The sequence below is a fragment of the Pongo abelii genome, chromosome 1 (genome assembly GCF_028885655.2).
Source record: "Pongo abelii isolate AG06213 chromosome 1, NHGRI_mPonAbe1-v2.0_pri, whole genome shotgun sequence".
Classification (NCBI taxonomy): Eukaryota; Metazoa; Chordata; class Mammalia; order Primates; family Hominidae; genus Pongo; species Pongo abelii.
The window spans coordinates 197,361,960-197,389,334 of record NC_071985.2 but is presented as its reverse complement, the minus strand read 5'-3'; the positions used below and the strand labels follow the sequence as shown (position 1 = coordinate 197,389,334).

General features: G+C 54.4%; 1 protein-coding gene across 14 annotated transcripts; it reads left to right on the top strand.

Annotated features, from left to right (window-relative positions):
* The first annotated feature begins 1,516 nt into the window (after positions 1-1,516).
* On the top strand, positions 1,517-26,527 carry MAP7D1 (MAP7 domain containing 1). Of its 14 annotated transcripts, none has more exons than XM_024248533.3 (18): positions 1,517-1,837; positions 16,661-17,005; positions 17,203-17,271; positions 18,159-18,322; positions 19,063-19,177; positions 20,590-20,700; positions 21,899-22,021; positions 22,118-22,281; positions 22,397-22,542; positions 23,564-23,892; positions 24,110-24,287; positions 24,376-24,514; positions 24,616-24,720; positions 24,943-24,996; positions 25,196-25,238; positions 25,345-25,435; positions 25,553-25,746; positions 25,927-26,527. In XM_024248533.3, the coding sequence occupies exons 1-18, from the start codon at positions 1,792-1,794 to the stop codon at positions 25,935-25,937; spliced, it is 2,427 nt and encodes an 808-aa protein (XP_024104301.1). In that variant the 5' UTR covers positions 1,517-1,791; the 3' UTR covers positions 25,938-26,527. The 14 variants fall into 14 exon arrangements, with proteins under 14 accessions (XP_024104301.1, XP_054411229.1, XP_024104298.1 ...); XM_063719385.1 differs by having other exon boundaries at positions 1,536-1,837; positions 24,137-24,287; XM_063719382.1 differs by having other exon boundaries at positions 1,536-1,837; positions 25,193-25,238.
* The last annotated feature ends 848 nt before the right edge of the window (positions 26,528-27,375 follow it).

Sequence of the window (27,375 nt, the reverse complement as noted above, 5' to 3'; positions counted from 1 at the left end):
ATGGGGGATCTGCTCCTTGTCCTTCCACTTTTACTCATCAATGCCTTCATCACCATTATACTTATTTACTGAGCACTTCCTAGATGCCAGGTTCTGTGCTCAGCACTTCATTTCCATTGCCTTATTTAATCTTTACAAAGACCCCAAGATACCTCATGGCACTATTATTTTTCTGATTTTGTAGGAGAGCAAATTAGATTTTAGAAAAGTTAAGTCACTAGCTCAAGGTTACTGGCTCCAGTTGCCACCCGTCTATCATCATCCTTTTCTAATGTTTTTGGGCCAGAGGGGACACTATTCCCTTCCCAGGCCTTCCCAAGAGTGTCCAAGCCCCCAGGTACGCACATATCCCAAGACAGGCTGCTCCCAGGTTGCCTGAGCCCCTGACCCTTTTGTTTCCCACTGTAACCCTCCAAATGGCCGCTTTCTGGAGCTGCTTAAAGGAAGGAGGCACTGGCGGGAAGGGAGGCAAGGGGGACAGTATCTCACTGGGCCTAATCTCTGGACAATGAAGAACTAGAGAACTGACCTTCTAGAAGTCAGGACAAAGGGCAGGGCCAGGGTGGGCAGGGCCCAGCTGGCCCTCCTCCTCCCCGCCAACCCAAGTCCCTGCAGCAGCACCATCATCCATCCACCTTTCCAGCAAGCTCCCCACTCTGCCCCGGGCTGGGCCTGGCTTGGCTTGAAGCCCTCACCTCAGCTGGCACCAACAAGGGGGCTGGGAAGCAGGGCTACTTTGGGGAGTGGATTCTGGAGGGGGTCACCACCCCCTCATCGACAGACCACGGAGAGAAAATCCTTCTGGGGTGATTGGCGGGGTCGTCTGGTGGGGGTGGGGAAGGTCCAGGGCTAGGACCACCCAGTTTGGAGCCGGGAGGGACCCAGCAGATTAGAGACCTGGGTAAGGCAGCTGCGCAGGGCTGTAATTACCCCCAGAGGAGCAGGGAAGACACAAGCCCAGAATGCCGGAGCAAGGGCGGCAGCAAGGCTCCCAGACCTCTCCCCAACCCAGCCATCAGCAGGGGAGAGAAAGGGAAACCCTTTCAGGGGTCTCCTTGTGACTCTCCTTCATGCCTCCCGACGTCCCCCGGGCCGCTTTGGTTTAGGTGGGTTTGAGCGAGAATTTGGACTCGAAGCTGCCCTCTCAGCCCCAGTGCCAGAGCCCCCAAACTCCAGGGTGGGAAAGGGGAGTCCCAGCCCTGCTCCCCCTCTCCCCCAGTCCTCGCGGCGGGTGAGTCACTCGAGCGCTCTCTACATAGTCCTCAGGCGCTGCGGCGCGTACCAAGGCGCGGACGCAGGGGGAGGCAGCTGGCGCGGCGAACTCCTGGAGCCGTGGCGCCCGCTCGGCCGTGGCCCTGGGAGAGGCGCCGGGAGGCTGCGGACGCGGGGCTCCGGGGCGGGGGCGGCGCGGACGGCGCGGACGGCGCGGGCGCGGGGGGCTGGGTCCCGGGGCGCTGCTGGGGTGGACCCCCCCCGCCTCGAACTTGGTACGCGCCAGCGAGAGGCCAGGCCCAGCCCGGGCGGTACAATAGGGTTGGGCCGAGGCCGGGACTGGGCCGGCGCCGGGCAGGGAACGGGATCGCGGCCGCAGCCGAGAGACCCCGGGCGACCTGCACCTCCGAGCCTCGCGGGCCACCTGCCTCGACCTTCCCCGGAGCGCCCCCGCCTCCGAGTCGCTACTTGCCGGGCCGGGCCGGGCCGGGCGTGATGCGCCGCGGGACCCCTGTCCTGGCCACTGGCCGCCGCCGCCGCCGCCGCTGAGACCCCGAGACCCCCAGTGACGCCGCAGCCATGGAGAGCGGCCCGCGTGCGGAGCTGGGGGCGGGCGCACCCCCAGGTATGCCGGGAGCCACGCGGAGGCGAGATGGGGGTAGATGGAGGGGCTGCGGGGCGGCCGAGGATGAGGCCGGCCGGCTGGGCGGGGACCCCTCCGCCGCCGCGCCCTCTGACCACTTGGAAGTTTAAAAATAAAGGCTGCGGCGGCGGCGGCTCCCGGCTCGCGATGCATCCTCTGACAGCTGCCCCCTCCCCCACCCCGGGTGCCGGACGCATCGGGCGTCGGGAGCCGCAGGGACCCCGCGCGGGAGTTGTTGGGGTGACCCTTCTGCCCCAGCTTAGTGCCATCTCAGCTTCCCCGCCCCCACGTCCCTTCCCGATCCACCCCGGGCCCTGAAGATCCTCTTCTACTGAGCTAGGGCTTCCGTCCCCTTCCCCATCCCCCGTGGCACATGTGACCCCAGCCTGAGTGTGTCGGGGGTCCAGATTCTCAGGCCTGGGCCCTGCATACCGACGCCTCGGCCTTAGTGCCCGTAGCCTCAGGCCCTGGCCCAGACCTCGCCCCCACCCCATCCGTCCAGCTGCCGCGCAAAGGGCCTGTTGCTGCTGCGGGCCGGCAGGGAGGGGAAAGGAGGGAGGGGAGGGGAGAGGGAGGTCTCTAGCCGCTGCTGCCAAGTAACCCGCCGGATAAAGGCGAGGGGGAGGGGGAGGCGGCATTGTTTGGGGCGAGGGCGGGAGCTGGGGAGTGGGCCGCCTCCCCTGCAGCCAGGCCTACTCTGGAGCCCACCCAGCCTGATTCGGGGAGGAGGGGGACAGAAGTAAATCTGCTTCTCTTGCCTGCCGTCCTTCCCAGCCTCTCTGGGCCCGAATCTCCCACTAGAGAATGAGGTAAAGGCTCCAAGCCGGCACTCCCTGGACCGGCCACATCATTCCCCAGCCTGAGGCTTTGATACCTCCTCCCTTACTCTCTTTTTTTCTCTCTTTCTGCCCACACCTTAGACCACCAAAGCTCCCCTCCCCTCCCTCACCCCACCAACCACCAGTGCTCAGGACTTCTGCAAATCCCATTCGGATCTGGGAGCAGCTGATGAGGGGGTGGGGACAGGTTTCTGGTTGGGCTTGGTTTTGGAGGGAGGCGATTTCTCTTTCTTCCTGGAAGGGGAGGGAAGAACATGATTACTGAGGACCCAAATTCTGTTCCCATTGACTCAGGGGGGAGGTGGCCCCATCCCCACACCCCCATGGAGTCCTGAGCCTAATCCTGTCACCTCCCTGCCCCTTGGGGTGTGGGCACAGGATGAAACAGTTCGTGTGGGTGCGGAGAGCCCAAGATAAGGTGGGGCCGATGGGCTGTGGGTGGGCTCCTCCCCATGCCAGCGAGGATGCTTCTAGGGGACTGTCTGGGTGTGGGACCTGGGAGAACAGGGAGGGGAGGCTACCATCAGACTGGTGGGTTTCAGGAGGCTTGTAGGCTGGGCTGGAAACAAGGGTGGCTGGGTCTGCCGTGGTTTGGCTGAGCCTGAGAGGGGACACCCAGGGAGGCCCAGCCTGAGTCCAACCTCAGCTTACTGGCCCTCTGCACCTGAGGGCCTCTGGCACTGGTGTATAGTTGGGGGCCTGAATGGGGGTGGTGACTGGGATACAGAGCCTGAGCTGGTGGCTAGTTTATAATTAGGGTACTTGGGTAGGATGCCTAGACTGAATATGAGAGCATGGGTGAGATGCTTGGCTCTCCTGGGGGCAGGGGGGACATTGGGTGGGCGGGGAGGGCTGGGTCAGGGGCCGGTGGGCGGACTGCATATAGGCTTCTTGCATTGGGAGGACTCTTCTATACACAGGGATCTAGATGGAGTCCCATGAGAACCTGGATCAGGATGGTGGCAGTTCCCCACACAGAATAGTCAAAGGTGACAGGAGTGCTCTGTGGGGCTTTCTGGGAGTAAATGTGCTCACAGCATGTGCCCTGTGATAGTCTGAGGCATGGGCCTGACACTCCGAGAGCATGTGACATGATCCCTGCTCCCTCTGAGTTCCTTTTTGCACTTGGACACTGAGCAGTAACAGGGGGTGGCGTGGAGTAGAGGACAAGCGTGGGGACCACTTTCAGGTCAGAAAACCTGGATGGAAATCCCAGTTATCCATGTACTGGCTACTGGACTGGAGCAAGTGACTTACCTCCTGGAGCCACAGTTTCTGCCCCTGGAAAATAGGGGCAGTGTTGTCAACCTTGTGGGGTTAATGTGAGGGTTAGAGATGATTTAACTCAAGGAATCTGGCACGCAGACACCAGACACCTGCAATAAAGTGTTATTACCATTATTGTGGTTATGCTTCTGCAATGTTGCCAGGAGGGAGATATGAAATATAGAGGAGGGTGGGAGCAGGAATTGGAAGTCAATTTGTTTAAGAGTGTAGATTCTGGAATTAAACAGTTTAAGTCTCCACTTCGTAACTTACCTCTGTGTGACCTCAGTAAGTTGCTTAACCTAAGTCTTAAGTTTGCCCATCTGTAAAATGAGAATAATGCTAGAAATTATCTCATAGAGATATTGGCATCCTTAAATTAGATGAAAATAGAAAACACTTAGACTAGGCCCTGGCACATAGCTAGTGCTCAATAAGTGCTAGCCATTTGTTATTTATTTATTTTGAGACAGAGTCTTGCTCTTGTCACCCAGGCTGGAGTGCAATGCCACGATCTCGGCACACTGCAACCTCCGCCTCCCAGGTTCAAGTGATTCTCTTGCCTCAGCCTCCCGAGTAGCTGGGATTACAGGCGACTGCCACCGTGCCCAGCTAATTTTTTTATTTTTAGTAGAGACAGGGTTTCGCCATGTTGGCCAGGCTGGTCTCGAACTCCTGACCTCGTGATCTTCCCACCTTGGCCTCCCAAAGTGCTGGGATTACAGGCGTGAGCCACCACCCCCAGCCTAGCTATTTGTTTTTTGTCGTTATTTTTAATTCCGTCAGAAGCCTGAGATGTGATTGATTAGAATTGTAGGAGGTAAGTATAGGACAAGAAGGCAGGGGAGAGGGGAGCTCTAGGCAGACATGAGCTAGGGTATATCCAGGGAACAGAGGGGCCCCATACCTGAAGTGGAACAGTGGGAACAGGAGAGAAGACCCAAGAAACGGTTGCAACCGGCTATCCAGCACACCCATGCTGATGCCCCACCGTATGCCAGCTCGGCGTAGTCTATGTGGACGGCAGAGAAATGAATCAGACGGAGTTTTGACCCTTGGGGAGCTCTTAACCCCGGCCAGGAAGGCAGATGTGTTCACTGCAGGGAAACAAGGTATAATGGTGATAGTGTGCAGTGGGCTGTGCTTGTGGAAGGCTTCACGGAGGAGGCAGCATGTGAGGTGGATCTGAAAGGATGAGTAGACGTTGGTGAGACTGGCACAGTGGGCTGTGGCCATACATCCAGCAGCCAGCTGGCTGGCACCTCCCAATGACAGCTTCCTAGTCCCTTCCTGGGTTGGTGGGCCCAATAATGAGGCCTCTAATGAGCCCCTAATGTGCAGTCATGCATATGCAAATGAGGTGGAAGGGCCACTAGGCCAGCTCAGGTCCCCTTTCCCAACAGGATAGTGGGGAAGGGCTGAGGGAAGGGACTGAAAGCTGGGCCCAGACTAGAATGGCCATACTTGAGGGCCATCAGGTCAGGTCTCAGGTCTGATCCAGGCTGGAAGTTAGGCCACAGGCAGCTGGGGCCCATGTCCTTAGGTCCCTGCTGGGCCTTGAGGCTAGTGAGGGAGCCAACTAGCCAGGCCCAGATAATGCAGCTTTGTTGGCTGGTGGTAGCTCTGCCTGGCACCCAGGGGCACAGCCTTCAGTGTTTCCTCCACTACTTCTCAGCTGCAGCTCTGCCCTGAGGGGAGCAGAGAGCCTGGAAGGGCGTAGGGAACATGGTATTGCTGCCCTTACTAGCGCTCCTCAGCAGTTGTAAGAGATGATGTGAGCCAGGTAGAGACTCCCCGGTAAACCAAGTTATTTCCCTTTAATTATCTCTTATTATCTCCTATTCATTAAGGGCCTTCTCTGTGCCAGGCACAATGCTCAGCATGTCACAGGCATTGTCTCATTTGTTCCTCACCACAGTCCCATGAGTGGGGACTAGCATTATCCCCATTTTACAGATGAGGCTCAGAGAGATGAAATCACTTGCCTAAAGTCACACAGCTAGCAACTGGCAGAGGCAGGATTTGAACTCAAATCTGTCTGACTCTGAAGTCTGTGCCCCAAACCTCTAAGCTGAGTTATCATGGCTAAGCTATCCAATGACAAGGTCTGGCCCGCTTCCCTCCCATGACTGGCCTGTGTGGGCATCTTGGTCTTGGGGACCCCATAATCTTTTCCCTGGCAGGCAGAGGTAGCCCCAGCAGAGCCCTGGGTCCTCTGGGAAGCCTGTCAGGTTGGAGCCTAAGCAGTTGAACCAGGAGGAAGGCCCCGGACCCAGGTGGTGGTAATATTCCAGCTGGGGGGCATCTCCAGGCCTTGGCCTGAGGTTGGGCCTCTGCCTTCAGCATCTGGGCAACGGCCTGGGCAGCCCTGCTCGGGCTGAGGGAGGGATGTGGTGGGGCCCAGGCTGCGGGATGGGGTCATTTCCTGCCGCCTAAAATAACAGGAAGTGGGTGCTCCTGATTGGAGGCTGGGAACAATGGCCGCCAGCCGGGCCAGAGAGCTCCTTCAGATCTGTAGTCTCAGTTGGGTTCCCAGCTTTATCACCCACAGAAGCCAGTGGCCTGGTCCCAGTGCCCCACTGCCCAACTGCTGGAGCAGGCTGCCCCCTCCTAGGGCACTCCCTCTCGGAGCCGGCTTAGCTCTGTCCAGGCCAGGGATAATGCTGCCCCCTAAGGGTCCCTCCTCTCCCAGCCCCACAATTAGGCATTCCCCAGAGTTTGCCCTTTCTACCAACCTCCTATTCTCCCAGCCCAGATCTCTCCAGGAGAGGGAACCCAGGAGGCTGTCCCCACTGAGATGTAGGCAGGGTAAAGACGGTCATGCTGATCGAGTCCAAACCCCAGCTTTGCTACTCGCTAGCTGTGGAGCTTAAGTAAGTGTCTTAACCTCTGAACCTGTTTCCTCGTTTGTAAAATGGGGTAATAATATCTACCTCATAGGATTGTGGCAAAGATTCAATGAACTAATGAGTTTAACGTGTTTAGCTGTGCCTGACAAAAGCATTAGCTTTTGCTCTTGGTAATTGGACTTTCTCTGGGCCTAGGGAAATAATTTGCTCAGAAGGAGCAGAAGTGACCTGGATGACGCTGTATAAATATTCCGGGGACATTGTGTCTCTGTGTGCTGTGTGTGTCTCTGAGGCTTTGTCTGTTTCTTAGAGGAGCTACCTGGCCCCGTACTCTGTGGGTACATCTGTGTGTCTCAGATATGTGTAGAGTTTTGAATCCCAGTAAGTCTGTTTCCTCTGCATGTGTGTGTGTGTGTGTGTGTATGTGTGTGTGAGTGTGTGTGTGTGTGAGAGAGAGAGAGAGAGAGAAGAATATGTCTTGTCTCTCACCATTGTGCAGGCCCTGTTTACATTGTCTGGTGTCTGTGTCTGTTGTGTGCACATGTCTGTCTCCCGTGTGTCTCTGCCCTCTGCCTGCCTCTCTGTCTTCGCCTGCTCTAGTGTTGTCACCTAGGAATCTGCAGTGAGGGCCAGGAGGGCTCTTGCTATAGGTGCTGATTTCTGTTCTGTCTTCTCTCGTCCTCATGCCTCTGCCTCTCCCATGCTTCCTGCCTGAGGTGCTGTCTGTGCATTCCCCATGCCACAACCAGCCCTCACCCAGGCATTCCCTCGCGCTGCCCCTGGAGGTGGGCTGTTCTCCCCTACCTCACTTTCCGCCTCTTGGGAGCCAGCCTGGGCAGGAGCCTGCCTTCCCTACATTCCTGTGCTCTGAGCTCAGTGCCTGCTTGCCCCACCTGCACCCTTCACTTTTGTGGGAGAAGTCTCCCTGGGGGAACCACGGAATCACTTCCTTCTTCAGAGAACACGCAGGAGCTTCAGGGCGGGGTGATGTGACCGCCTACCAGAAATAGCATGACATAAGGGTTTTAAGGGTTTTGTCATCAGACAACTCTGGATTCAAATCCTACCTCTGACACTGGCATGAACAATCCACTTAATCTGTCTGAGTAAGTTCTCTCACCTATGAAATGGGGGCCATCATAGAACTTTCCTTTTAGGATTGTCATCAGAATCAAATGGGATAAGGGAAAGTGCTTGGTTTATGTTAGAGCTTCAGTAAATTAGTTTGGGCCTGGAAACTGGCTGGGGACATGCAGGTTCTGAGATGAACATGACATTTAGTGTTTAGAGAGACTAAGCTTTGGAGCAGCTTGAGGGTCTAAATACACACTAGCTAGGTAGCTTTCTACAGTCCCCCCACCCACACATCTACATACCCAGCCACCCACCCACCCATCGGACATTCATTAAACAGACACAGAACTCCCACTCTGTGCCAGGCAGGTCCTGTATAAGACTCTGGGGCTGCAAAAAGGACTAAGACTGAGTTTCTTCTCTTGATAAGCTTTCACACTGACAAGGGCAGGGGATGGCAGGCAAACAGAAAAGCTAGACTGAGTTATCAGTGTTGTGAGAGGAATATTTGGCCCAGCAAGAGTTGTTGGGGTGGGAGGAGGGAGAGACAAAAGGAAAGGACTGCCAACTCTCAGAGGGTGGAGATGGGGTGTTAGTATTCTGAGACATGTGACAGTCTCTCTGAGGGACTTGGCCCTGATCTTTCTGCAGACCCCAGGCACAGCCCCTCTTGGAGCTCTTAGGAAGACAGGACTTTTTGACCCCACAATGCAACCCATCACTGCACCTTTGCCCTGCTAATGCTCTTTGCGCCAAGAAATAAATACAAATTATTTGTCTCTTATCTCATTCTTAACAAATACTTCTGGTAGATATTAGTGTAGCAAAATAAAACCGACAGTGGCAAAACCTCACAATCTGGCATAGACCAAAAATAAGATAAAATTAAGTAGCCAAAGGATCATATTTGATGGTTAAAAATGAGAATGATCATAAATAGATTAACCATACTGTATAGATAACTAACCAAGGAGTTTTGGCTTAATGTGATTTGCTCCACATAACACTGTCCCAATGACATTTCATCAGGGTTGGCATAATTGTGAAGAAAATATTTGTATTCAGGGTCAATAGTGTGCCAGGTCACAAGAGGAGTTCCAAACTTCTTGTTTGCCTCTTGAGAAGTTTTTCTTGTTGAGCTGCTGGAGTAAACACTCATTATTATTTTTATTAACTTCTACCTGTGTGGCTTAGTCCAGGAAGCTGCCAGAACACTATTGAGATGGAGTATGGAGTTGTTTTGCTTCTCTTCAAATGTTTATCTTTTTGCAATAAGTTGCCACATAGATATATACTTTTTTTTTTTTTTTTTTTTTTTTTTGGAGACAGGGTCTGATTCTATTGCCCAGGCTGGAGTGCAGTGGTGCAATCTCAGATCATTGCGGCCTCCACCTCTGGGTTCAAGGGATCCTTCTCTCAGCCTCCCAAGTAGCTGGGACTACAGGCGTGCACAACCACACCCAGCTAATTTTTGTAGTTTTAGTAGACATGGGGTTTTGCCATTTGCCCAGGCTTCTCCCGAACTCTTGGGCTCAAACGATCTGCTCGCCTTGGCCTCCCAAAGTGCTGGGATTACAGGCGTGAGCCACTGCGCCCAGCCTGGATCTACTCTTTATTAGAGTAAAAATCTTCTTCTATATGCACTTGCTTTAGGCTAGGGCAGCCTCATAGTATAGCACTTTATTTGTGCTATACTGTTTATTCAACTATTTTATGACTCTCCATATACTTGGCACTGTGGTAGCTGCTGGTGATGCAGCAGTGAGCAAAGTAGACATGGCCAGCTCTTGCGGGGCTCCCTCACCTTCTAGGAGGAGGCTGACAATAAGGAAAGAACCATGCAAGGAAGTTTAAAATCATAACAGTGACAGTGTTCCAAAGGCACATGAAGCCATGACTACATACAACAAGGGAATTTATCCTAATCAGAGAAGCCAAGGAAGGCTTCCACGAGGAAGTGATGACTGAGCTAACATATGAAGGGCAAATAGGAGTTAGCTAAGAAAAGAGGGAGAGTATATGCAAAGGCCCTGTGGCAGGAGGGAGTGTGGATGGTCATCAGCATTAAAGGAAGGTCAGCGTGGCTGGAGTTCAGACAGCAAGGCGGGAGCAGGGTAGGAGAGGAGATCCAAGGAGTAAGGGGAGGGAGTCAGGGACTTCAGATTATACTGGACTAGTAGGGTGAGTTCAAGAAGGGGAAGCCACTGACAAGTTTCAAGTGGCAAAGAGCACCATGATCAGATTTGCATTTGCTCTGGCTGCTCAGTGGAGCAGAGAGTGGGAATGGGTACAGGCGAACAGTGAGAGGACTTTGTAGTAATCCAGCTGAGAGCGATGATGGTGGTGATGATATCTGCCTGGGTGGAGTTCATTCATTTCTTCATTCAACAAATAGTTATGGAGCACCTATGTGCCAGGCTGTGTTGGCCCTAGAGATAGACCAGCTAACAAAATAGGCAAAAAATTGTGCCCTCACAGAGATTATGTTCTAGCAGTGGGAGACTGTTAAAATGGTGTTAATGCCTATAGAGAAAAAGAAGACTTGGAAAGAAAAATCTGCAGTTGGAACTGGGAGGGAGACTTCAACTGCATTTTGTAGTTTTATTTAATTTTTTTTCTTTTTCTGAGACAGCATCTTACTCTGTTGCCCAAGCTGGAGTACAGTGATATAATCATCGCTCACTGTAGCCTCAAACTCCTGGGCTCAAGGTATCCTCCTGCCTTAGCCTCCCAAGTAGCTGAGACTACAAGTGTGCACCACCATGCCCAGCTGTTTTTTATTTTTTAGTTGAGATAGGGTCTCGCTGTGTTGCCCAGGCTGTTCTCAAGCTTCTGGCCTCAAGTGATCCTCCCACCTCGGTCTCCCAAATTGTTGGGATTACAGGTGTGAGCCACCTTGCCTGGCCTTTATTTAATTTTACTTAAAATTTTTTTTTTTTTTTTTTAGAGGCAGGGTTTTGCTTTGTCACCCAGGCTGGAGTACAGCAGCATGATCATAGTTCACTGTAACCTCAATCTCTGTTTCAGCATGTCATGACGCCTGGGTAATTAAAAAAATTTTTTTAGAGATGGAATCTCACTATGTTGTCCAGGCTGATCTCAAACTCCTGGCCTTAAGGGATCCTCCTGTCTGGGTCTCCCATAGTGTTGAGATTACAGGCATAAGCCACCGCACCAGGCCTGCAGTTTGTAGCTTTTTTTTTTTCTTTTTTTTGGAGACAGAGTCTCACTCTGTCGCCCAGGCTGGAGTGCAGTGGGATGATCTCGGCTCACTGCAACCTCCGCCTCCCGGGTTCAAGTGATTCACCAGCCTCAGCCTCCTGAGTAGCTGGGATTACAGGCACATGCTACCACACCCAGCTAATTTTTGTATTTTTTAGTAGACAGGATTTCGCCATGTTGGCCACGCTGGTCTCGAACTCCTGACCTCAGATGATCCACCTGCCTTGGCCTCCCAAGGTGCTGGGATTACAGGCGTGAGCCACCACTCCCAGCCCAGTTTGTAGTTTTACATAGGGGCTAAGGGAAGGCTTCATTTAAAAGTGACATCAAAATAAAGACCTGAAGTAGGGGAGGGAATGAGGCATGCAGAATCTGGGGGCAGAGAATTCAAGGCAGAGAAACAGCCACTGAGAAATATTGTTTCCTCAGTGCAAAGCCCTGAGGCAGAAACCTCCCTAACACCCTTAAGGGACGGTGGCTGAAAAACTGAGCAGGCAGGGAAGACGAGACAAGGTCGAAGAGGTCAGGATCCTGGGGAGTCCTTGATAGGGTACCATGATGACTTCAGCTTTTTCTTCCCCTCAGATGAGGAGCTTTTTCTTCCCCTCAGATGAGGAGTCTTTGCAGGATTTTGTCAGAGGAGTGACGTGATCTGACTTTTTTTTTTTTTTTTTTCTTGAGACAGAGTCTCGCTCTGTCGCCCAGGCTGGAGCGCAGTGGTGCTATCTTGGCTTACTGCAAGCTTCACCTCCTGGGTTCAAGCAATTCTCCTGCCCCAGCCTCCGGTGTACCTGGGACTACAGGCGCCTGCCACCACGCCTGGCTAATTTTTTGTGTTTTTAGTACAGATGGGGTTTCACCGTGTTGGCCAGGATGGTCTCGATCTCCTGACCTCATGATCCACCTGCCTCGGCCTCCCAAAGTGCTGGGATTACAGGCGTGAGCCACCATGCCTGGCCAATCTGACTTATTTTTAAACAGAATCACTCTGGCTACTATGTTGATAAAAGACCCAGGGGGAACAAAGACTGGAGCAGGGAATCTTTTATCAGAGCTGGTAGTAGCTCTGACTCAAGTGATAGAAGTGGAGATAGTGAGAAATGATTAGATTTGAGATCTGTTTTGAAGATAAAGGCAGAAGGATTTGCTGAGAGATTAGACATGGGGTGTGATGTAGTTGCCATTAACTGAGATGGGGAAAATGCGGAGAAGCAGGCTTTTGGGGGAAGATCAGGAGCTCAGTTTGGGATGTGTTAAATTGGGGGCATCTTTGAGACATACAGGGGTGTCAAGCAGCTGGGAGTTGCATGAGTGAAACTAGACCTCAAGGGAGAGGCCTGGGCTGGAGACACAAATTTGGTTGTCGTCAGCAGTGATGGTATTTAAATCTGTAAGTCTGGATGAGGTCACCAAGGGAGTGTGTGTGGACAGAAAATAAATGAGGTCCTCCACTCAGCCCTAGGGCACTCCAGCGCTGAGAGGTTGGGAAGTTCAGGCAGCATCAGCAGAGATGACTGAGAAATGACAGTCAGCAAGGTAGAAGGAAAACTAGGAGAATGTGCTGTCTTCAAAGCCAGATGAAGACAGTGTTTCAAGGAGCAGTCAGAAATCAACTGTGGCAGATGCAGCTGCATAGTGGCCAAGGAAGATGAGGGCTGGAAAACTGCCTGCTGGATTTAGCAGCATGGAGGTCACGGGTGTCCTTGAGAAGTGCAATGTTGCAGAGCAGTGGGGGTAAGGCCTGGCTGAAGCATTTCCTCCTGGCAGAGATGGGGAGACGTGGATATATTCTTTGGGGCAGGTGCTGCTTACCAAGCCCCTGCCAGGTGCCACCGATGATATACCCATCTGTATCAACTCCCCATGTGTACCAACAACTCCATGAGAGAACTGTGGTTACACAGGCTCAGGGCTTGCCCAAGGTTCACCTGAAGCCGAGGTCCTCAGTCAGGCCTGTCCGACTCTGAAGCCTATGTATGACCTTTCTGCTCCACTGCATCTGATGCCTGGGTGCAGGTTCTTCCAAGCCTCACTCCTCTACCTCCTCCCAGCCTCCTTTCACATAGCGAGTTAGGACCTCGCTGGGGACTCACTGACTGTCTTGCTGGGTGGGTGTGATTTGCCTAGGTGTAGACAAACACCCGCCTACCAGTTTTCCTTGCAACACCTGCAGCACGCACAGGTGCTTGGAGAATGGCAATAAACAGACCTCACCCTCAACCTTCAAGCTTAATACTTACACACCCAGGCTTTGGCTTCAGACAGTCCTGAGTTCAAATCCCAAATCTGGGCTGGGCGTGGTGGCTCACACCTGTAATCCCAGCACTTTGGGAGGCTGAGGTGGGCGGATCATGAGGTCAAGAGATGGAGACCAGCCTGGCGAACATGGTGAAACCCTGTCTCTACTAAAAATACAAAAATTAGCTGGGTGTGGTGGTGCGTGCCTGTTGTCCCAGCTACTCTGGAGGCTGAGGCAGGAGAATCGCTTGAACCTGGGAGGCGGAGGTTGCAGTGAGCCGAGATCGCACCACTGCACTCCAGCCTGGTGACAGAGTGAGACTCCATCTCAGAAAAAAAAAAAAAACAACCCAACTCTGCCACATACTAGTTGTATGACTCTGTGTGGATCACTTAGCAGGTTGGGCCTTGGTTGCCTCACTTGTATAATGGGGATAAGAATCTCTGCCTCTCAGAGTTATGAGGACACAGGATGCATCACTGTTAGTGAGTAGTAAGCACTCACTAGAGTGAGTAACTGGTTTTGTTGACTACTGGAATTGGTAAAGGAATTTGCAGCTGGCTGGGAGATAGATTAGCTCCTGCTGGTATGGGAAGAGATGGGTGGCTTGTCATGTAGCCTAGGAGTTGGTGGAGTTGGAGGGGTAGTGGGGGAGACAGGGCCTCAGCTGGGGCTCTAGCCTGGAGCCTAGAAAGCTGGATGGGAAGGAATGAGGGGGGAAATAGTGTGAGCCTCAGATAATTTATTGCATAACACCTATTCCCTTATATTGCCCTCAACAAGGCAGGAGGGTATAATGGGTAAGGACAGGCTCTGATGATAGCTACTGGGTCCAAGTCCAGGCTCCTTGACTGACCAGCTGAGTGAACTCAAATTACCTCTTTTTTTGCTTCATCTTTTTTTACTTTACTGTCTTCATCTATATTGAGGACTCCTTCATAACTATTGTCAGTGAGGATTAAAACTAATAACATATAAGGCCAGGTGCAGTGGCTCACACCTGTAATCCCAGCACTTTGGGAGGCTGAGTGGGCAGATCACTTGAGGCCAGGAGTTCAAGAACAGCCTGGCCAACATGGCACAACCCCATCTCTATTAAAAATACAAAAATTAGCCGGGTATGGTGGTTCATGCCTGTAATCCCAGCTACTCGGGAGGCTGAGGCACAAGAATCACTTGAGCCTGGGAGGCAGAATTTGCAGTAGGCCGAGATCACACCATTGCACTCCAGCCTGGGCAACAGAGTGAGACTTTGTCTCAAAAAAAAAAAAAAAAAAAGAACTAATGTGTATAAAAATTCTGAGGCTGGGCATGGTGGCTCACACCTGTAATCCCAGCACTTCGGGAGGTCGAGGTGGGCAGACCACCTGAAGTCGGGAGTTCGAGACCAGCCTGGCCAACATGGTGAAACCCCGTCTCTACTAAAAATACAAAAATTAGCTGGGCGTGGTGGCAGGCGCCTGCAATCCCAGCTACTTGGGAGGCTGAGGCAGGATAATCACTTGAACTTGGAAGGCAGAGGTTGCAGTGAGCCAAGATCATGCCAATGCACTCCAGCCTGGGCAACAGAGCGAGGCTCTGTCTTGAAAAAAAAAAAAAAAGGGTTGGGTGAGGTGGGCAGTGGCTCACGCCTGTAATCCCAGCACTTTGGGAGGCTGAGGCGGGCGGATCACGAGGTCAGGAGATCGAGACCATCCTGGCTAACACCGTGAAACCCCGTCTGTACTAAAAACACAAAAAATTAGCCAGGCGTGGTGGCAGGCGCCTGTAGTCCCAGCTACTCGGGAGGCTGAGGCAGGAGAATGGGGTGAACCCGGGAGGCGGAGCTTGCAGTAAGCCCAGATTGCGCCACTGCACTCCAGCCGGGGTGACAGAGCGAGACTCCATCTCAAAAAAAAAAAAAAAAAAAAAAAGAATGAAAAACGTTTCCTTAGATGAAGCTTCCCACAGATGCCGGCCTTGCTCCCTAAGCAAGTTGGTAGCTGTGTTCCCATTGATCTCCTCAGTGCCTGGATGGTAGCAGCAGATGGCAACAGGGCTCAACATACAGAAGCTTCTGTTTGGGAGACCAGGAGGCTTCATAAGACCAACAGGAAGTGCTGTTTGCTGGCTGGCATGTGGATAGTGCCAGGCACTTTGCTGACACTCCCTACTAGCTTGCGCTTGTTATCCCTGTTTTACAGATATCAAAACTGAGGCTGAGCCAGGCATGGTGATAGGTGCCTGTAATCCCAGCTATTTGGGAGACTGAGGCAGAAGGATCTCTTGAACTCAGGAGTTCGAATCCAGACTGGGCCACATAGCAAGACCCTATCTCTTAAAAAATAAAAATTTAATAAAAGGGACTTAAAGGAACTAACTAGACCCTTAAAAAATTCGCTAGCAGCAAGCAGACTTGGGGGGAAACAAAACAAAAAAACCTGAGGCTGAGAGAGGTTGACTGGCTTGTCCATGGTTGTCTGCTGGGGAAGCAAGCCCTCTCTTCCCATCTTCTTCATCTGACTGACTCTGAGGCCTGTCTCTCAATTGCCCCACATGTGTATATGTCAAATCGTGTGGCTCCCTTACTTCACTTCGATGTCTTTTACAGGATTCCTACAATAGTCATGTCTTAAAAGCAGAAATTTGGGTGTGGCTTGGGGAAAAAAGATTATAAAGTGGACGTAGCTTGTTGCCAATGGAATCTTCACAGCAAAGCATTCCACTAGAGCCCATACTTACGTCCTTCTTCTTGGTCAGTCCCATGTGCCCAGCACTGGCACCCTCTGTGAACAGACTTTGGGTTGGTCACAGTCACCCAGAGGTAAAGCAGAAAGGAGAGGGAGGCAGACATGGAAACAAATCAGTGCATTTGGTGCACCAATAAGTGCTACAAGCTTGTTCTCAGCTTTTCCAACACACCCTGCTCCATTCTGCCCCTTCACATGTACTCTTCTCTGCCAACACCTCTCCTCCTTGCTTTGCTGACTCCAGCTTATCCTTCCGATCTCAGCTTGGTTGTTACTTCTTCAGCAAGCCCTCCCCATATAGGTTAACCATCTCTGCTTTGCTGCCCCAGACATAGTATTTATTCTCTACTGTAGTTGCCTAGCTATTTGTCTGTCTGCCGTGCTAGAGGGTAAGCACCACAGAGGCAGGGATCATGGCTATTTTCTCACCATTATATCATGAGTATCTGGAACAGGGCCTGGCACATAGAAATAACTCAAACACACGTGAATGAAGAAGTCGGTTGAACAAGGGAGAGGGCCACATATGGAGCTGATGGCACAGATGAGCAATCTGACCTCTCTCCTCTCTTGTGTTGGTCTTTCAGCTGTGGTCATCAGGACGCCCCCAGAGCCAAGACCTTCTCCAGAAGGTGACCCTTCCCCCCCACCACCACCGATGTCAGCCCTGGTCCCCGACACTCCCCCGGACACCCCTCCTGCCATGAAGAATGCCACTAGCTCTAAGCAGCTCCCACTGGAACCAGAGAGCCCCTCAGGGCAGGTCGGGCCTAGGCCAGCCCCCCCGCAGGAAGAGTCCCCTTCCTCTGAAGCAAAGAGCAGAGGACCCACCCCACCAGCCACAGGCCCACGGGATGCCAGACCTCCTCGAAGGAGCAGCCAGCCATCTCCAACAGCAGTGCCAGCCTCCAACAGCCCTCCCATCAAGCAAGGTGTGTGTAATGACCCCGGCCTGGGCCTAAACCTCTTGGCTCAGGGTCCTGGCCCTGGATCGTGCCAACTGAAAGAGTCCTGTTTGCCCTAGAGGAGATGAAGAAAGGATGGGGTGAGGCCCAGAGGGAGGGATCTGAGGCTGACTCCTCTTTGGGGACAGCCTTTTGACCTGTCTGTTCTTGTTCCCTCTGCTCAGAGGTGAAGAAGGCAGGAGAGAGACACAAGCTGGCAAAGGAGCGGCGAGAAGAGCGGGCCAAGTACCTGGGTGAGTGAGCAGGAAGCCTCATCATCTTCTTCATCGTCATCATCAGCATCCTATTAATAACACCAACAGGCTGGGGCGCAGTGGCTCACGCCTGTAATCCCAGCACTTTGGGAGGCCAAGGCGAGTGAATCACCTGAGGTCGGGAGTTTGAGACCAGCCTGACCAATGTGAAGAAACCCCGTCTCTACTAAAAATACAAAAAATGAGCCAGGCATGGTGGCACATCCCTGTAATCCCAGCTACTCGGGAGACTGAGATAGGAGAATCGCTTGAACCTGGGAGGCGGAGGTTGTGGTGAGCTGAGATCGTGCCATTGCACTCCAGCCTGGGCAACAAGAGTGAAACTCCGTCTCAAAAAAAAAAAAAAAAAAAAACAAAACAACACCAACACTTCTGCAACACTTAATTATGTGCACTGTGCTAAGAGCAGGATACACATCTAATTTAATCCTCAACCCATTTTGAGGAGGAAACAGAGGCTCAGAGAGATGAAATCATTTGCTTAAGCCACACAGCTAGTAGAGCAGCTGACATTCAGACCCAGAAGCCTCCTGCCACCCCAAATCCCATGCTCTTAATCACAGTATGTGGACATCTGTCTGGTAGGCCCCCCAGGTCAGATGGGGATCTTGCACTAAAGCATTCATTTCTCCTTCAGCCCTGAGAGCCCATAAGGCCAGTGGAGGAGAAATAGGCCTCTCCTGAGTCCTGTCTTCAGTAAGCCTCTCAATTTGAGGGGCTTGTCTCAGACTGAAAGCTCAACCTAAGCAGGTGGGAGAAAGACCCACCCAGGGCATGGGTAGCAGGGCTGGCCACTTGGAGGAAATGTCCTTGGCCCAGGCCTGCTGCAGAACCCTTCACATGCCACTGGGCACCTTTGTCCACAGCGGCCAAGAAGGCAGTGTGGCTGGAAAAGGAGGAGAAGGCCAAGGCGCTGCGGGAGAAGCAGCTCCAGGAGCGCCGGCGCCGGCTGGAAGAGCAACGTCTTAAAGCCGAGCAACGCCGTGCAGCCCTGGAGGAACGGCAGCGGCAGAAGCTCGAGAAAAACAAGGTGTGGGATGGGTCTCCGTGAATCCATGTACACGTGTGCTCACCGTCTGCATACTGGTGCAGTGTGTACGCACAGCCATGTTCACGGCTCTGCCTTATCTGTGTCTATGTGGTCCTATTTGTGTTCACATCTACAGTTGTGTCCCTGTGTTAGAATATCTGGGCACCTGCGCAACTGCAGGCACATTTGCTTCTGAATGTGCCACTGTAGGCCCCTGTAACTGTTTACTGTCAGTACCTGTGTTCGTACATGTACCCCATGTGTCTGTGTGTATGTATGCAGGTATGCATCTGTGTGAGCATGCCTAGCTCTGTGACATGGGTAAAGCCCTAGCTTGAGTGCTGGTGAGGAAATGAAGGAAATGGCCACCTGGCCCTACCTGGGAGGGCCTCAGGCTAGAGGGAACACATAGCCCCAAGGTCAGGACCCTCAGTGCTTGAGATGTGGCCTTGCCTGGGAGCCCCAGGTAGGGGGAGTCCACCCAGTCCTCAGACAATCAACTCATACACTCAGGAAATGACTCAAGAACAGTGAAAAGCTCCCCAAGAACAAGTCGAAAGGGATCTTGGTCCTTAATCATAGCAAGGATTTGGTAACCTTGGTTACCTGCAATGAGTCAGGAAAAGACTCCAAGGGAAGGGAGTGGGGGAGGCATTGTCACAAGAGGAAGAAGGGCCTCTATCCCAAATTCGATGAATGTTCTGAGTCCACATCTCTCTCTCCTCCCCACCTTCCCCTAGGAGCGCTATGAAGCAGCCATCCAACGGTCAGTGAAGAAGACGTGGGCCGAAATCCGGCAGCAGCGCTGGTCCTGGGCAGGGGCCCTGCACCACAGCTCTCCAGGACATAAGACCAGTGAGTAGGCTGGAGAGGCTGGGGAGTGGGTGGGCAAGGCTGGGATGGCAAGTAAGGGAAGGGAACAACTTCCCTACAAAAAGTTGGTGGCTCCCTGCAGCAGGTGTGCCTTGCTTTATGTGACTTGTGTCTTCTAGAACGGTCTGTAAGCCAAACTGTCGCTTCCCAAGGACTTCCACTCTCAAATCAGAGATGGATTCTCTCCATTTGGTTTGCTCTTCAAACCTCTGTCATTTTAGGATTAGCCCTCTTTGCGCCTGTCAATTATTATTAGTTGTTGATACATAAAAGACTTTAATGCCCTACAGACACTGGATCTTAAACTGTCACTCCTTGTCTCAGAAGGTAGATTTTTGTCTCTGAGTTTTCTCCGCGTAGGGCCACCATGGATTTTGGTCTGATTCTTTGCTGGCATGTGTGTACCACTGTGCTTGGATGTCTTTATGCAATGGCAAGTTTCATTATTTCTAGCTGTGTATCCTCCGTTTATGTGCTCCTGGATCCGTGCATTGTGTGTCTTAATATGTGTTTGCCTTGGCGTGTTTGTGGCCTTGTGTACCTCAGTGAGGGCTCCTAAGTCAGACAGACTTGGGTTCCAGCTCTGGCACTTGCAGCGTAACCTTTAACTTCTCGAAGTCTCACTTTCTTCATCTATAAACTGGGGATAGTGATACTACTTGCCCCTGAGGTGGTAGATAGATGTTTGAAGGATCAAATGAGGTCACATGTGTGTGGTGCCCCACACAGTACCTGGCACATGGTAAGCATCAACAAATGTGAGCTGCTACAAATGTCATGATGAGGTTGCTTCGATGTGTTTGTGGCTTGTGTGCATCTGGGTCTGACACACTGTTAGTGTTTGTGTCTCTGTCCCTGTGCATGTCTGCACACATGTGTGCATGCCGAAGTATCTGCCACTTTATATGCCTGTGTCTGCATGTCTTTTTGTGATTCTGGATGAATACGTGGATTTGTGCAAGAGACTGTGACTGTGTAGGTCCTGTCTAGGAGCGTTTTTGCATTTATCCCAGTACAGGGGTGTTGTATCCATAACGCCTTGGCTGGGCAGTGTCAGCAAGTGCTAGTGCTGGGTGGTTATGGGGAGGGGTTGCAGTACTCAGCCGTTAAGGAATGGCTTCCTTGGTCTGGCCAGGAAAGCTGTAGTTTCTCTAGTTTTACTCATCTCCTCCCTTTGTTCCTTCTCCGTCGGCTCCCCCAACCCAGGTTGTCTCTGGTCACCTACCCCCCACCCTCCCTCTCCCAGGGCCAGGGCTGCCTCCTGCTCCTCATCCTAGCCTGCCCACTCCTCCCTCTCCCACCCTGCCCTTGGAGCATCCTGCATGGAAGGCCTCGGTGCCCCCCACTGGCTCCTGCCGGGCCCGGCCCTAATGCCGTGTCTTTTCCCCCTCCAGGTGGGAGCAGGTGCTCCGTGTCGGCAGTTAACCTGCCCAAACACGTGGACTCTATAATCAACAAGCGGCTCTCAAAGTCCTCTGCCACGCTCTGGAACTCCCCCAGTAGAAGTAAGAGAAGGCCCAGCCCTTCCCCCTCCAGAGCCCCTTGTAGCTCCCACCAAGCCTCCTCCAGAGCTCAGCAAGAACACCAGGTCCCTGGAGCCCTCACATACTCCAGGTCCCCATCCCCACTCTACCTTACCCAGGGCTCTGCACCCCTCGGGGGAGCCGGCATATGGGTCTGGACCCTGAGGACAGAGGTTGCCCTGTAGGAGAGGAGAACAGAGACAAAGCACAATGCCGCAGAGGGCAGGAAGCCTGGCAGGGGCCTCAAGAGCAAGTTGGAGGTGGTGGCTGGGGGTGGGGACAGGCAGGCAGCCTTTTCTGCAACCACAGCCAGCTGGCCTGGGCCAAGCTTAGCCAGGTGGCATTGTCCCCATATGTCAGACTGGCCTGGGTGCTGTGGGGCTGTGGGGTGGAGGGGTCCCTCATTCTGGCTCCACCCTAGAGGGCCCATGCAATCCTGCCCTCTCTGCCTTCAGAGCCCCAGCCGTGGCCTTGGCTGGTTCCAGAGTTGAGCCAACCAAGGTGGCATAGCCCCTGCATTCCCACCATGCCCTGGTGCTCATATGCGAAGGAGCCATGGTGGGAGTTATTTATAAGTTTCTCTTGCATTTGTTTGGTTGCTTTGTTGCCTAGCAACCAAATCAGCTGCTGTACCAACCCCACCTGACTGAGGCTTAAAAATAGCCCAGCAGCTGAGGGGACAAAGCAGGGTGGCCTAGGGCAGGCAGGCACCCTAGCAGCCTCTCCCTGGCACAGGACTGCTAAAACCTGGGTCAGATGAGCACAAGGACCCTCACTGTCCCGAATCCATGGGACAGCCTCGGCTGGGTCAGCCCTCTGACAGCAGAAGGGGCAAGACCTTACACTGGGACATAGCAGAGGGCAATTGGGTCTTCTTCCAATCCTGGATGGCTCCTTCCTATATGCGCGGTTCAGGGCCCCTTCACCTGGGGAGCGTTGTAGGCGGGGACCCTCATCCGATGCAGGATGTTGCCCTGGGAAGTGTCTGGTTGCCTGGGTCTGCAGTGGAAGTCCAGATCGTAGGGAGGACAAGTGTGGCCCCGGTGTGATTGTGGGGAGAGGCCTCCCGGGTGAGAAGCCTTGGCCTTGGCATGGGGATGATGCCTGGTCTGCCCCCTTGCCTCTTCCTGCCTCCTACGGCCCCCACGGTGACCGGCTTCGCCTGGCCTTCTACCCCCAGATCGCAGCCTGCAGCTGAGTGCATGGGAGAGCAGCATCGTGGATCGTCTGATGACGCCCACCCTCTCCTTCCTTGCTCGGAGTCGCAGCGCGGTCACACTGCCCCGCAATGGCCGGGACCAGGGTAGGGGCTGCGACCCTGGGAGAGGCCCCACGTGGGGCCGGGCAGGGGCCAGCCTGGCGCGCGGGCCGCAACCCGACCGCACTCATCCCTCTGCAGCCGTGCCGGTGTGCCCGCGCTCGGCCTCCGCCAGCCCCCTGACGCCGTGCAGCGCCCCCCGAAGCGTGCACCGCTGCGCCCCCGCCGGTGAGCGCGGGGAGCGCCGCAAGCCCAGCGCCGGGGGCAGCCCCGCTCAGGTGCGCCGCCGGCCGGAGGCCTCGCCGGTGAGTGGCTCTACTGGCTCGAGTGGCCGTGCAGGTGGGGACAGGCAGCCTGGAACTGGGGAACGCGGGCGCTGCTGACCTCTACTCTCCTCTTCCGTTCCTCCTTCCCTGCCAGGTGCAGAAAAAGGAGAAGAAGGACAAGGAGCGGGAAAACGAGAAGGAGAAGAGTGCCCTAGCCCGGGAGCGCAGCCTCAAGAAGCGCCAGTCGCTGCCTGCCTCCCCACGCGCCCGCCTCTCCGCCAGCACAGCCTCTGAGCTCAGGTGGGCGTGGGTGGTGCGAGGGACCCTGCCCCTTACCGGGTCATTTATTCATCACCCACAAATATTTGTTGGGCACCCACCTCTAGAATGCAACTTCCTTGAGGGCAGATTTCTCTCTGTTTTGTTTGTTTGAGACAGGATCTCCCTCTGTCACCCAGGCTGGAGTGCAGTGGCACAATCTCGGCTCACTGCAGCCTTGACCTCCCGGGCTCAAGCTATCCTCCCGTCTCAGCCTTCCAAGTGGCTGGGACTACAGGCTCGCCACCACACTCGGCTAATTTTTTGTATTTTTGGTAGAGAGGGGTTTTGCTATGTTGTCCAGGCTGATCTCGAACTCCTGAGCTCAGGTGATCCACCCTCCTTGGCCTCCCAAAGTGCTGGGATTACATGTGTGAGTGTGAGCCACCCTGCCCAGCCTCCGTTTTTCTTTTCTTTCTTTTTTTTTTTTTTTTTTTATGTGTTTTGGTTACTGAAGTACCCCAACATCTAAAATAGTGCCTGGCACCTGGTAACCACTCAGTGAATACCTACTGAAGGGCCAGGGTAGTGCCTCACACCTGTAATCCCAGCACTTTGGGAGGCCAAGGGGAGGACTGTTTGAGCCCAGGAGGTTGAGGCTGTAGTGAGCTACGTATGATCATGCCACTGTACTCCAGCTTGGGGGTCAGCCAGATTCTGTCTTAAAAACAACAACAACAACAACAAAACCTGCCGAATGAATGGACCTGCCAGGCAGCACTCAGGGTGCTGAGGACACGTTGCTGAGCTAACCCAGGCGTGGTTTTTTCTCTTATTAAGCTTACAGGCTATTGGCGGGGGACATACAATAATCAAAGAATCCCACAGAAACATGTCATTACAAACTGGGGTGTATGCTCTAAAAGGGAATGGTGTGTTTCTGTGAGTGCAAGGGGGGGGCGCTGATGTAGCCTGGGGGAGGGGGCACCTCCCAGAGGAAGGAACAAGTTCTCAGCGTGTGGGTGTGTGTCTCCTAACCTTTCCCTTTTCCCTTTTCTCTTAGCCCCAAATCCAAGGCCCGGCCATCCTCTCCCTCCACATACTGGCACAGGCCTGCCTCCCCCTGCCTCAGCCCAGGGCCAGGCCACACTCTGCCTCCAAAGCCACCGTCCCCCCGAGGCACCACTGCATCCCCCAAGGGGCGGGTTCGGAGGAAGGAGGAGGCAAAGGAGAGCCCCAGCGCCGCAGGGCCTGAGGACAAGAGCCAGAGCAAGCGCAGGGCCAGTGACGAGAAGGAGTCAGCAGCCCCAGCCTCACCGGCACCTTCGCCGGCGCCCTCGCCCACCCCAGCCCCGCCCCAGAAGGAGCAGCCCCCCGCGGAGACCCCCACAGGTAGGCATGAAGAGAGGGGAGGGGTGGGCCGAGCGAGAGAAGCCAGCTTCTCCTGCGTGGGGGTGTGGGCCGCCAGAGATGCCTGAGGACTGGGAGTGGGACATGGAAAGAGGAGACTTCTGCCCTCAGCAGTCCCAGGCCCAGAACACAGGCCGCTGGGAGCTGACGGCGGTGCCTGCGTGGGTGTGCTGACGCCTGATCCCGGATCCCCCTCCAGATGCTGCTCTCTTGACCTCACCCCCAGCCCCTGCTCCCCCGGTGACCCCTAGCAAACCAATGGCCGGCACCACAGACCGAGAAGAAGCCACTCGGCTCTTGGCTGAGAAGCGGCGCCAGGCCCGGGAGCAGCGGGAGCGCGAGGAACAGGAGCGGAGGCTGCAGGCAGAAAGGGACAAGTGAGTGCGCCTTGGGGACTGAGGGGGCCCTCGTGGGCGCTGGAGAAGAAGCAGAGGCCGAGCCTGAGCCGTTTGCTCCGTCCCCCAGGCGAATGCGAGAGGAGCAGCTGGCACGGGAGGCCGAGGCCCGGGCGGAGCGGGAGGCGGAGGCCCGGAGGCGGGAGGAGCAGGAGGCACGAGAGAAGGCGCAGGCCGAGCAGGAGGAGCAGGAGCGGCTGCAGAAGCAGGTGCCCCCGGCGGGCGGGCGGGAAGCGGCTGGACGCGGGCGCCGCAGGCCGGGAGGGAAGGCTGGAGTCAGGTGCCCCACGCTCATGGAGGTCTTTGGCAGAAAGAGGAGGCCGAAGCTCGGTCACGGGAAGAGGCGGAGCGGCAGCGTCTGGAGCGGGAAAAGCACTTCCAGCAGCAGGAGCAGGAGCGGCAAGAGCGCAGAAAGGTGTGCGGACGTGGACGGGGCCTGGACAGGGCGGGCCAGGTGGGCGGGGCCTGGGCTTAGAGCGGGTGGGACGAGAAAGCGCTGGGGCAGATTCCAGTTCCTGTCCTGGAGAGGGCTGCTGTGAACTGGGAAGCCCTAAGACTCCGAGGCCGGGGCTGGCTGGTGGAAGGCTTAGGATTAGGGGCGGGGCTCGAGCCTAACTGATATGCGGCCTCCAAACAGCGTCTGGAGGAGATCATGAAGAGGACTCGGAAGTCAGAAGTTTCTGAAACCAAGGTCAGAGTTCCCCCGAAGGGCGGTGCTGGGCGTCGGGGGCAGGGTGTGAAAAGGAGGCCATGGAAAGGCATCCATGGCCACGGAGAGCTAGGCTGTCGGGGAGGCCGCTGCGGCCCGGGCAAGGGGAGGGCCGAACTCAGTCCGAAGTGACTGGGGCCGGCTGTCCCTTGAGCCTGACTGCTCTTCCTCTTCAAAGCAGAAGCAGGACAGCAAGGAGGCCAACGCCAACGGTTCCAGCCCAGGTAAAGCCCCCCATTCGCCTCGCCTCCCTTCCCTTTGCCACCCTCCTCCTCCATCCTCACCTCTCTTGCCAGCCCCTGGCTGATGGCCCCTCTTTCCCTGTGACAGAGCCTGTGAAAGCTGTGGAGGCTCGGTCCCCAGGGCTGCAGAAGGAGGCTGTGCAGAAAGAGGAGCCCACCCCACAGGAGCCTCAGTGGAGGTACCAGCTTCCAATCCCAGGGTTCCTGAGCAGGGAGGCAGACTGCAGCTGGAGCTGCGGGGTGGCCTGGGCTTTCCTGGGAGGTGAGGTGCTGAGCCTTGGCCTCTGCATCCACAGTCTCCCAAGCAAGGAGTTGCCAGGGTCCCTGGTGAATGGCCTGCAGCCTCTCCCAGCACACCAGGAGAATGGCTTCTCCACCAAGGGACCCTCTGGGGACAAGAGTCTGAGCCGAACACCAGAGGCACTCCTGCCCTTTGCAGAGGCAGAAGCCTTCCTCAAGAAAGCTGTGGTGCAGTCCCCACAGGTCACAGGTAGGTCTCCTGATTCCTGGACCCAGCTCCATTCCTCCCAGCAGCCTTCCCTGTACTCCTCAGCCCTGCCTTCTCTTCTGGCTCTGCCAGTAACCCTCTCCTGCTCCACCCTGAAGACCCCCAGCTATCTGGGCTTGGGTGCTGTTTGCCCTGACTGTTTCCCCTCCTCTTTTTCCCCAGAAGTCCTTTAAGAGGGTTTGCCTTGGATCCGGGCACAGCTGTGAGGGCTCCTCTGCATCACCTACCAGGATGTCTGGAGGAGAAAAAGACAGAACAAAGATGGAAGTGGCCTGGGCCCCTAGGGGTGGGTCCTCTCGGTTGTTTTTAATCTGCACCTTATAGACTGATGTCTCTTTGGCTGGAGGCAGATCTGCCCCTCAGTGCATTTGTGTGCTCGCACGCGCAGACATCCCCTCTCCCCCATACACACACATACACTCACAGCCTCTCTGGCCTCTTCCCTTGGGGAGGGGCCACCTGTAGTATTTGCCTTGGTTTGGTGGGGTACAGTGGATGTGAATACTGTAAATAGCTTGTGCTCAGACTCCTCTGCGTGGAGAGGGTGGGTGCAGGAGGCAGACCCTCCCCCCAAAGCCCCCTGGGGAGATCTTCCTCTCTCTATTTAACTGTAACTGAGGGGGATCCCAGGTCTGGGGATGGGGGACACCTTGGGCCACAGGATACTGGTTGCTTCAGGGGTACCCATGCCCCCTGCCCTCGCCTGGAATCAGTGTTACTGCATCTGATTAAATGTCTCCAGAAATAAAGAATAATTCTGCCAGTCCTGCCTGTTCTTGGAGCTGGCAGTGGAGGTGGGAGCAGGTGGCCTCCTGACTTCTAAGAACTGAAGAAGCCTCAGGCTGGTGGTACTAGTCCTGAACCCCTGCCCTATGGTCTTCCAGTTTAGTCATGAATTCATTCATTTATTTATTCAACAAATACTGTTGCATCTACTCTGTGTCAGGCAGTAGGCTATGCACTGGGGATGCAATAGTCAGAAAAGATGTAATCTCTGTCCTTGTGCAGTTTAGAGTCTAGTGGGTGAGTGTCATGGACACTGGGCTGCCCACTCAATATCTATTCCCATTGCCCCTTCCTCATTCCAAACAGAATCTCTATTCAGGTAGCCATCTTGCTTTTAGATGGCACCCTGTGCTTCAGCGGAGGTGGATCTTAGCCCCCGGGGTGAATCATGATTGTGACTGGGACCAAAAACAATGGTCCCAAACCCCTCCTGATTGACTGGTGTAGGCATGGACATGTGACACAGTTTCAGCCAGTAGACATGAAGGGAAGCTTCCTGGGGGCTTCAGGAAAGGTGTCCTCATTTTTTTTTTTTTTTTTTTTTTGAGACGAAGTCTGGCTCTATTGCCCAGGTTGGAGTGCAGTGGCATGATCTCGGCTCACTGCAACCTCCGCCTCCCAGGTTCAAGCAATTCCCCTGCCTCGGCCTCCCGAGTAGCTGGAACTACAGGCGCCAGCCACCACGCCTGGCTAATTTTTGTATTTTTAGTAGAGACGGGGTTTCACTGTGTTAGCCAGGATGTTCTCTATCTCCTGACCTCGTGGTCCGCCTGCGTCGCCCTCCCAAAGTGCTGGGATTACAGGCATGAGCCACTGGCATCCTCA